At 42.2% G+C, this 11,351-nt stretch overlaps 1 protein-coding gene across 1 annotated transcript; it reads right to left on the bottom strand.

Annotated features, from left to right (window-relative positions):
• Positions 1-2,412, bottom strand: LOC147884436 (allene oxide synthase CYP74A2-like). The gene has a single exon (XM_087398618.1). The coding sequence runs from the start codon at positions 1,997-1,999 to the stop codon at positions 326-328; it is 1,674 nt and encodes a 557-aa protein (XP_087254744.1). The 5' UTR covers positions 2,000-2,412; the 3' UTR covers positions 1-325.
• Between the last annotated feature and the right edge of the window lie 8,939 nt (positions 2,413-11,351).

Here is an 11,351-nt window from a genome sequence, read left to right on the forward strand (position 1 = left end):
CTACCAAACTAGTGTTAACGTGAAGGTGGCCAGTGAGAATTTTACGTTCCTTAGAATATTTGATGAAGTCCAAGTCAAAACTTTACAAGACGGATCATGGCTTGAAAGCCTTTGAAAAGAAGCAGTCATCATTTTATTAAGTAATGAACATTAGATCTTTCGAAGCAGTCATCATTTTAATTGTAAGCTCAAGAATTGACATTAGAGCTTGTGTGAAAATTTTCCTTGTTAAGACTGTAACATAACATAACGATAATGTAGGAAGCCACACTTATTCTAGGTAGCTCTCTTTTCCACTGCTTAAAGATCGTCATTGAGTGAAAGTTCAGTTTGCTGCTACTTTCCTTAAAGCAGTAAAATCGAATATCTTGTTCGGACCTTGAACCGTCACCGGTCCAATCTCGAAAGAGTCGTATATCAGAAAGAACTCAGCAAGCAGGAGACGAGCAAACACGACGGCAAAGTTCTTCCCTGCGCATTGTTTATCATCCTTCGTGGGATCGTCGTTCCCAGGAGCATTGGACCACAGCAGAAATGGCAGTAGCTTCTCCCCTTCCGCTCCCATAAACCGCTTAGGACGGAATTCATCTGGAGCCTCAAAAACTTTGGGGTCTCGCATGGCGATCCCCAGATAGCCCGCAATCACCTCACCTTTCTTCACTTTGTAACTTGCATCATGGGACTCAACGATCAAGTCTTCTTTCGCCCGACCATACTGGAAGAGCACAGGAGGATCCACCCTCAACACCTCATAGACTGTGGAGAGGACCAACTCCATGCTTTCGATCGCCCTCATATTCAGGCCACCGTTGGCATCGACGGCATTTCTTACCTCAGTTGCTAGCTCTTTCTGAAGTCCGGGACCTGCGTCATGAGCAATGTGATAAAATAACGAAGGAAAGAGAGTCTGAAGTCCTGCCCAGTTATTGAAGCAAAGTAAGAATATGAAATTGTGACAGGCTTCTTCTCTGTCGAGGCCGAATTTTACTTCGCCCATGTCGATAACCTCCTTACCATATGTTTTAAAGAAGTTGTACAGTTTGTTGTAAAAGAAGGCCACAAGAATGTAAGGAAACGGGACAGTATGCATAAGAAATTCTACCGGCTTGGGCAATCCAAGTGTGACCTGAGGCAGGAGTTGAGGGACGAGCCACAATTGTATGAAGGTCGGGCCATTAGTTCCAAGAGATGCATTACCGGGCGCGGCTGGGTCCCTGCCTAGCACAGACCGAACCAGGAAATTGAAATTGAGCTGTTGGACACCGGTGGCACAACTTGCCTTTCCATCCTTCGCCAGTTGGAGATCCCACTCTGCGCTAACCTCAGTGAAGGCCTTGTGAAACTCAGAGAACCACTTCTTCCCACTGGTCTTGAAAATTTCGAAACAAAAGTTTTTAAGTTGTTCATGCTTCGTTTCGGATGGGTCCAGATAAGATAGCACCCGAAAGCCACCAGTGTAATCTGTGCTGGGCATGTAAGTTCCGGTGAATATATTCTTCTTCTCAACTTTGGTCATATCGTAGAGGACAGGATAGCTTTTCTGGTCGAGCAGCATGATGGTTTTGGAGTCGGGGAAGAAAGGTGGACCAGGAGGCATGTATACCCGGATCACTGTGCTATTATATTTCTCAATGAAACTGTTAAAGAATGCATCAGCTCCCTGCGACCAATAGTTAGCCCTTTGGAGCACAGATACTAGAAAGGGAGGGCCGTCATCACCGGGAACATCTCGCAACGTCGTAGCTGCAGGAGGAGTTGCTGCCGGCCCCTCTACAACGGCAGCCGAAGTGATGATCAATGAACTCCGCTTCTTTCTGGATGCTGCAAGCGGCGAGACATTGGAGACCGGGAGCGAAGGAGGCCCATTGATGTCCTTGAGTGTCAAGCGAGCTGCTTGACTTGCAGAATTTCGATGCAAAGGGGGGACGCAACAAGCTTGCTCATGTGATAGAAAACACGAAAATGTGCAAGCTGCTGAAGCCAAAATCCACGGACCCATTTTCTAAGGTATGGATCTTGCGTGCGTGTCGACTAGGAGGAGTGGTGGAGCTAGATCGACTTATAGTGTTACCAACGCGACACATATCATATCAGACGACTATGCTGGCCACTAAAGGAACGGCACACGTCCTCAAAGTCAAGAGAAAGGCTGGCATTCACAAAATCAAGAAGCCTATGTGCGTGACTGCAGTGTGAGAAAGGGCTGTGCTGAAGCGTGACGAATGACGAACACTGGGAAGAGTGCCGTAGTCGGGAGCCGCGACTTCTTTGAAGTTCTACGAGAAGGCGGAGAGGAGCAAGCGCTGTGAAGTTGGAGTATGAGAGCGTATTGCGAAAGATTGCTGCAACAGAATGGGGATGATAGGATGGCAGGAGCAGGGTATTGGATCGTTAGAATCCGGTTTTGATAGAGGATGAGGATCTACTTATAGCCATGCAAAAGTTAAATCGTGTTTCACGTGAAGGTTAGAGCGAAGTGACGGATGGACGGAGCGGGCTGTCGGAACTCGCGCTGTTGATTGATTTGAGTGCAGCTCCACCGTCCCCAATGCCCACGTGGTACGGGCTATTCAGCATAAAGCCAGAGTGCACGCTCCAGATTTCAATAGATGTGTGCCGTGGCATCAATTCGTACAGGTCTCAGCCATGTGACATGTCCCCACTCCCCGTGGAATACCGGCTATTCAAAATAAAGCTACAGTGCACGTACGTGGAGTACAGGTCTCAGCCATGTGACATGAACCCACTCCCGGTGGAGTACCGGTCCTAAGGGATGGATAGATTAGTTTTTACTAATCAGGCCCATCCCACTTCTTTAAGTTCATTGGTTCACTTTAAGTTTTGGTTTAGTGGTTGTTTAAGGCTTGAACTTATGTGCTCCTAATGTGTTGTTAGGGTCAAGTTTTTGCCCCCTTATGGAGGTTTTAAATGCTTGTCTTTTATTGGGTATTTCTCTCTCTCCACCACTCTTACCAAAATAGCCACCTCCCCATTTTTATTAATGCTCTTGTCCCACTTTCCCACTTTTATTTAATGATCCATCCACCACCACACACACACACACTCCTCTTTCACCTCTTTTCTCTAGTCTCTTTCAATCATCTACCTAGAGTACAAGATCAACATCATCTTCTTCCACTACACATGTCATTGATCCATTGACGCAATCCACTCTACCAATCACATAATTTCTCTTAGTATTCTACAGTACCACATTTCTCAATATCCCCAAGCAACTTTACACTTAGACTTAGAAAGACATTCCAAAAAGGCAGGGCCTTAGTGGGATCCCCACCTTGTTGTGTATACTGGAGAGTAAGAATGCGTTGTAGAATAATGGAGCCACAGACCCATAGTCTTCGTTCATGATTTCAAGAGTCTATTATTTCCAAGTGTCCATCCCTTCCGTCTCTTTATAAATGCATTATACTAGTGTATTATTTACAGAAAATCCACGTAACTTGAGTTGTGACCTAGGCTAAAAGTCTCAGCGGAGCTAGACTCACCTTTCACGATTTCTAGAGTGTATTATTTACAAGTCCCCATCTCTTCCGACTCATGATTTCAAGAGTGCATTATTTCCAAGTCCCCATCTCTTCCGCCTTTCTATAAACGCATTGTACTTAGTGTATTATCTACAGAAAACCCACGCAACAATAGGCTTACATTAGGTCCTGGACACAACGGGAATCTTTTATCATTTTCACACGAACAATGTCCTTGATTTTCATTGTCAAATGAAAAAACTGGTTTAGTAGGTGCCCCGACGACTTTTATTTGGGAGATTAATTACTTGAGGGTGGACGATGTATTATTAGCCAAGTTTAAGGATACGCATAAGGCTTCTTAGTGGGACGTTAGTAGCTAGGGATAAGGTATAATATAATCTGGTAGTGGATAGAGTTAGTTAACGGTTAGCGGAATGTTAGCTAGAAGATCCTAGAACACACATATCTAACACATGTCCAACGGCTTGTGTTAGACAAAGGTGGTGGAGGAGGAGCAATGAGTTGCTCCATGCTAGCTTAGTGGAGGAGTGGAGATGTAGTGTTTTAGCCCGCATGAGGGCAGAGGGCAGGGAGATGGCGGTGACCACTTGGCTGTGAATGCTTAAGGAGACAATGAAGGTTAAGCGAATCGCTCAGAATATCGAAGGAGCAAAGGCCAGAGGTGAGACGTAGGTTAAAGAGGCTGGAGTTGAGACACAAGTTAGCAATGCGCTTGTAGAATGACCTTTCGCAGAGGTTTGTCCGAGGTTCGATTGGATGCAGGAGTGTTTTTTGTCAACTAGCTTTGCTGATAATGTGTTTTCTCCAAGTGTGAGGCCATAAAGAAGGGTAGAGGTCAAGCATGGCTGGTAGATGGTTCAAAGGTTCTTGAGGTGAGTGTCACGATTAGAGTGGGAGATGCCGATATTGATGTAGATATTATAGAGGCCATGCATAAGTTTCTTTATTCGTGTTGCCTTGGGGGACTTTGTTCGGTCAAGAGGGGAGGCTCTCTATTTCATCTCCATCTGATGGTATGTTAGATAGTTGCGAAGAGCGTGCAGGGTGTCAATAAATTGCTTCAAAAATGCATGAGGTGGGAGACCAAAAGACCTATGGGGGGCATGATTCTATGTAGATCTTTGGAACAGAAGAGCATGCAAACATTTCACGATATGCTCGCGTATTGTCTAAAAGACATTGGAGAGCCTCACTTTAGGCTGGTTTCAAATAATGAGAGTACTAAAGACCTTCAATCGAGATTGGAGCTATACGTGCGATACGAGGCCAACGAGATGAAAAATGAGTCTGTCTGAATAGCAGGAATATATTTGACTGTGTTGAGAGGAAGAGAAAGAGGAGAGAGACGGACACAAGAGTTGTGTTGAGAGGAAGAGAAAGAGGAGAGAGACCAATACAAGAGTTGCTCCCAAGAAAGTGATTATATTCATAGATCATACGCATATATATAGTTGAGAACTAGGCTGAGTTAGGGCAAGCTATATATAGCTCTAACACCCCCACTCATACTAGGCCCTCTAGCTATGGATGAAAAAAATCCTTGGGGAGTACAAGGAAAAAACCCAAGCTATTAGATATATCTATGTGAAAATATATATACAAAGGATGACCATTAACCAATTTGAATGATACAGTGTAATGTTGGATGATACAGTGCAAATTGCATGTAGATAGTACAAGGGCATAAGATAAGCACTTGTCCATAGTATAGTGCAAAGTATAGGCACTATGTTTGGTGCATGATACAGTGCAAAGTATGTGTGAAAAATAAAAAAAACTTCCTGGAAATCTCAACTTGTTTGACATAGTGATGATGCATAATCAGGGCTTGAGATCTTTAAGTTCAATGTTTGAGCTCTTCATCTAAATAGTAGAGCTTGTTGTCTCCAAGTTCAATCTACTCAAACCTCCTCAAACCTTTATAATCATGCCTTCATGTTTTGCACAATTCATCCACATAAAATGACTAATTTCATGCAGTGTATATGAACACAACAAATATTCAAGTGTCTGTTTCTATTGTACCAAGGGTGAATGTATGAGAAAATTGCTTTGGTCACTCCAAAGATGAGTATGGAGGGGCGATTTGAGATGTCCACAAAGCTAGGGCTGAAATGTCTCTTGGGTAGTGTAAGAAAGCCGTAGCAACACAATAGGAAGGCCCATAAAGTTCTTGCAAATCAAGAACCAATAATCCAAAAAGACAATGAGCATTCGGGCATCCTGAAGTATCGGATTTGATATGTCCATAAAGCCAGGGTTGAAATGTCACTTGCATAGTATAAGAAAGCCATAGCAACACAATAGAAAGACCCATAATGATCCTGCACATCAAGAACCAATAATCTAGAAACACAAGGAGCATCCAGACATCCGAAAGTACCGAACAATTGAGCATCCCAGAAGTACCAAAAAATTGGACAGTCGGAAGTACCGAATAACCGGAAATACGAACAATTGGGCATCCCAGAAGTACCAAACAACTCAGTAGCCAAAAGTACCGAAGAACCAAAAATCTCGGGGGGGTCACTCATCATATGTAACCCTATCACGTGAGTTCAACAGAAGGATATTTTTTATTTCTAAAATTTACAGAAATAAATATACATAAGGGACTATTTAAAATAGTTTTGGAAAAAATTTACAGATTTGTATAGAAAAGGGGTACATTTTATTAATGAAAAAATTTACAGATAAGGGATTTTAAATATAGGCCTTGAACGCACGTGATATAGAGGGTTTATACATAGTGACCCCCCTGAGCCGAAAATACAATGAAAATAAGCCACGCACCTATGACAAGAGGCAAGCTTGTGTGGATTAGACACAGCGTACATAATCATAGCGAGAATGAAATAACAACCTCTTCGCATATGAAAGTACCGAACAACCGAGAAGATGAGCATCTGAGATTACAAAGAACATCTAGAAGTAACTAAGAAAATGGGCATCCGGGAACGGTGATCACGTCCAAACAAGTACTCAACAGTAATGCATATGTGCCATGTCCAAACGAGTACTTAATAAATAATCCATTTGTGCCATGTCCAAACGAGTACTCAAGAAGTAATCCATATGTGTTCATCTGCAAGACGTTGAACCTTGCCACGTGCAAATGAGTATGCAATATGACCATGTCCAAATGAGTACTCAATAAGTAGTCCATATGTGTCCATCGTGAAAGCCAAATAAATATGTGTCACATCCAAATGAGGACTTAGTAATAATCCATGTACCACATCCAGACGAGTAAATATGTGTCACATCCAAACGAGGAGTCAGTAATAATCCATGTACCACGTCGAGACGAGTACTCAAGTAGTTAGCCATATGCCACGTCTAAATGAGTACTCAAGCAATTAGCCATATGTGTTCATAAATATTATCACCTAAAAGATGTTGAACCTTGCCATGTTCAAATGAGCATGCAATAAGTAATCCATAGATGCCACGGCCAAAAATGAGTACTTAATAAGTCAGCCATAGGTGTTCATCGTGAAAGACATATAAGTATACCTCACCACATAAAGGGCAAAATAAAAGTATGCCTTGCTTGAACCAATAGGTAAATACATACCATAAGTCATCAATAAGTTAATCGACAAAGAAGGAACAAATCGTTGGTCTAGCAAGACCTTGCATGCACTCATAAATATAGATGAGTATGAAAAACAAAGTAGATGTACTCATCCTGTAGGTATCGAATGTGCATTTAGTACGTTGGATTGTATAACAACGTAAAACATTCGGCAAGTCCTTTTCTTTCATAGGATGGACCAACTTATGAAAGTGAAGCTAGTGTTGGATACACGATGAGCAAGTCAAGCAAGATGTTAGCTTATAAGAGAGAAAGAAACATTAGATCGACATTTTCTTCTGCATATCAAGCACACCTACATGATATTTAGCCTACTCCATATCAAATACAATGGATGGCCTATAGGCATGCTTGATTAACAAAGATGAAAGAGAACCTGCTTTCAAAATCATAAGATAATCGAAACTAACTCTCACCTTCAAAATAACATAAAACATTTAGGAAATCAAAAGTAAATGATAAGATAACTGAAGAAAATCTAGCCTTTTAAACAATACAAAATATTTTGGAAGCTCCTTTGAATCAATCAGCTCATGCTGAAAGTAAGGCTTGATATAGAATATTTGGCAAGTCTCTTTAACCGAGATTTTTACAGAAAGTAAAAGGGGTGCACAGCTTAGATCAACTAGCTGCCAAGAGGGCGACATTAGCTATGTTGGTGTCCCCTGAAACAAAGGAGAAACCGCTTGGGCGCACAATGTCGAAGATGTTGTCAATCAGAAGGGCCAACATGGCTCCAGCGGTTGAACATAGAGCAGAAGCAATGCACGATCATCCCGATCCGAGAAGTCTGTGAACTTCAATAAAACATAAGAAAAGGAGAGACAGCCTAAGTGTGGAATTCATTGCTACAGTGACGATGTTTTGGCATGAAAATACGAGAGTTTCTTCAAATAAAAAGGACATCTGTAAGAAGCGAATGGGATGAAAGGTGTTTGAGGATCACATCATATACATGCTAGATACAACGCAGGTCAGTGGTGCCTAAACGAGCCTAGTGGTTGTTTGTGATTGAGCTTTGGGATAGTTTACTTGTTTCTTTTCTTAAACTAGGCTTGGACTAAATGTGATTGTCCTAAACTAGCCCGGTGGTTGGAACATCATGCAACTGTAGGCTGGTTCAACTCAATCGCGCCAGTGATGTGATTGTCCTGAACCAATGTAGTTGAACATACATTAGTTGTTCTCCAGCCTGGTGGCATGGTTGAGCAGAAATTAATAGCAATATATTTTGCAATATATTGTTATTTTAGTAAACCAGCCCGGTGGTTGGAACATCATGCAATCGTGGCTACTTCAGCTCAATCACGAGTTATGTGATTGTCTTGAACCAGTGTGGTTGAACAGACATTAGTTATTGACCAACACGGTGGTTCAAATTATTGTGCTTCTTAGTACTTCAATTCGTTAAATTTAATTTCTTGCTATTTGGGTCATATACCACTGCTAAATTATGGAATTTAGAAATGAAAAGCAATATATTGTTATTTTCTAATGGTGAAATTCAGAAATGAAAAGAAATATACTTGTTATTGTTTAATATGTGAAGTTGAGACCATCAGGCTAAACCATCCCGGTGGTTGAAACTATGACAGTGTCCTAAACCATCCCAGTGGTTGGAATTGTGACTATCCTAAATGTATCCTAAACCAGCCCAGTGATTGAAATTGTGATTATGCTAAACCAGAGCGGTGGTTGAAAATTATTTTGCTTTGTTATATACTTTAATTAGACTGTGTTTTGTATTCTTTTTTAGTAGTAGCAAAAAGGGGGCTCATTGTTCTGTTGTTCCCGCATGTTGGGTCAACAGACGGATTTGTATCTCAAGTTTGTGGATCAAAATATGGACATTTCAATTGGGCAGAGGAGCTTTGAGCATTGTAAGCCCTGGTACGTCAGGAAACTCAAAGATAGGAATGTTTGTTGTTGCAAAACACACAGACTTTGACTTGGATCGGCAAGCTATGAATGACTTGAGATCTGGTCCTGTTGGAGCATTGCTCCATGGGGATCGATGCCCATGTCTCCCCAATGAATGCATAGTTTGTAGGCCACCTGGATCCTCATCATGTGTTGTAAGGGAGGGCAGGTTTTGTAGCCTGAGGTCTCTATGGGAGCCAGTGGTTTGTCAAAAGGGAGACCATGAGTGGCACAGGATTGAATGCATTTGCGGCACATGCAAGCATTGCAGTTTGAAGCTGAAAAAGAAGACATTCAATTTCTGTCCAAATGAAATGAGGGAAGACAACCACCTTGCTCTAAAATGGGAGAAGATTTGAAAATATCAATGTTAAAGGATCTTATAAAAAGAGATGGCTACTATCATATAAGAGCACCCAGCCAAGGGAGCTTGTAGGTCACGTGGTTCAATCCATACCACAATATCTGCTTCACAATTTCATGGCCAGCTTGCAAGATAAGCAGTTCAGGATGTGCCTTGCCAATTTTCCCCATGACACTATTGTATATGTCATAGAGTTTGCAAAAAATTATTCTTTTCAAGAACAATATGAGATACAAAGTGCTCACTGGTACAACAAGCAGATAACAATTCTTGTGCATATCACGTATAGTCATTTGCTTGATTCTTCGATGCCTGATGCCAATCTGCTTGATGACTCACAAGCTGGCATGGATCAAAGGATAGTATCTAGTGACTTAGCTGATCAAGTAAACTCTAGAGAAGATTAACAATTCAATACACACAGATTGCATAGATTAGAATCTCAAAGACTCCTTCCCTTCATGCCGCTTCCTCTTTCCTTGATTTGAGCTTCCTGGTTGCAGGCTCGGTCCTTTTTGCTCCTTTTCTGAAGGCGGTTTGTTCCTCCCTTGAGGCTCCTTTTTCTCGCAATGAGGTTCGGTCTTGGACTTCTTCATTTTGAGCTCCTTGTCTTTAAGATCTTTTGCTCAAATGGCAAATTGAGATGCAGCATCTACTTTCTTGTCATAGATATAGCTATAGTAGGCAGGCACATTTGATACGTCCATGACCTGGGCAATGGCAAATGGCATTCTCTACATAGAAATTTTGTATTCACCCACACTCCAAAGCAAAAAAGGTGCACCAGGTGGTAGCATGCAGGCCATTGGATACAAAAGTCATCTATGATGGGGGTATGGCAAACCATGCATTTTAGACCCTATTGCATAGCAGGATAGGCATCCGATTTAACTACTGCAGCCGTCAATACCATAGTCTTGCTCTGTACATGAGACAAAGTTGCTTCTTGATTCCTTCCTCCCTCATCCTAAGGCTGCGGATGTTCTCCTTCATCTCCTCCAATTTTTTCTCACTCTATGCAACAACTTCATCAGAATCCCTCAGCATCTGTTGAACTTTCGTAAATTCCTAAAAAATGTCTTCATGGCTAGTTTCCAAGACTTCCACTCTAGTTTGGAAATCTCACAGGGCGATGGACTACTTTTCATAACTGTTGAAAGCGACGGCAAGCTTGTGTAAACATCTATCCTGATCTTCTTGCAGGCTATTGTAGCTTTCTCTTTGGACTTCCAATAGTGTTTCAAAAAAACAACCCTCATTGCGGCTGCTGCAAATTTCTCCACCGTAGTGGCTGGAACTTGCTCCATTGTGGTGGCTACTCTCTGCATCTTTCCTAGCCTGGGGAGTTGCTCATTGTCTTCTCCACCCCGACTGCTCTTTGCCCCATCCTTCCTGGCCTCGAAGCTCTCTCATAGTTCCTACATCACCTTTCTGGTTTTTGCATTCTCCCTTTTTAGCTCCTCCATCACCTGGTTGTTTTCAATGTTCAATGAGTTCTACATGTTGCAAAGCCGTTTGTAAAGACTCCTTTTTGGCTCTCTGATCTTCAAGGTCCTTTCACATCTTTTTTAGCTCCTTGTCCACCATGTCCCTATCATTTCTCACTTCTTCGAGCCTATCTTGGAGCCCCTTCATGCGCTTCTATGCTTCTTCTCTTCTATGCCTTTCCATGTCAACCAATTTTGTGGCGGCCTCAGCTTGCTCTTGTGCCTGCAAGGCCCTCGCTTGTGCCTCCTCTACCTTGGCTTCTACACCTACCCTGAGACTTTTCTCAAGGTGCACTGCCTTTGCTGCATCGGTGGCTTTCTCTTGTAGAAAAGTCACATTCTGAGACATCTCCTTCTTGTATTGCTTAAAAATCCCTTTGAGGGTAGATGCCATCAGGTGCATTGCAACTCTAGTGGACTGAGATGACAATTGGGATTTGCCATCCATGCAATTCTTCAGGTTGGTTAACACA

This window comes from Dipteris shenzhenensis, chromosome 27, assembly GCF_047967505.1.
Source record: "Dipteris shenzhenensis isolate YYH24624 ecotype China chromosome 27, Dip_SZ_1.0, whole genome shotgun sequence".
NCBI classification, from domain to species: Eukaryota; Viridiplantae; Streptophyta; class Polypodiopsida; order Gleicheniales; family Dipteridaceae; genus Dipteris; species Dipteris shenzhenensis.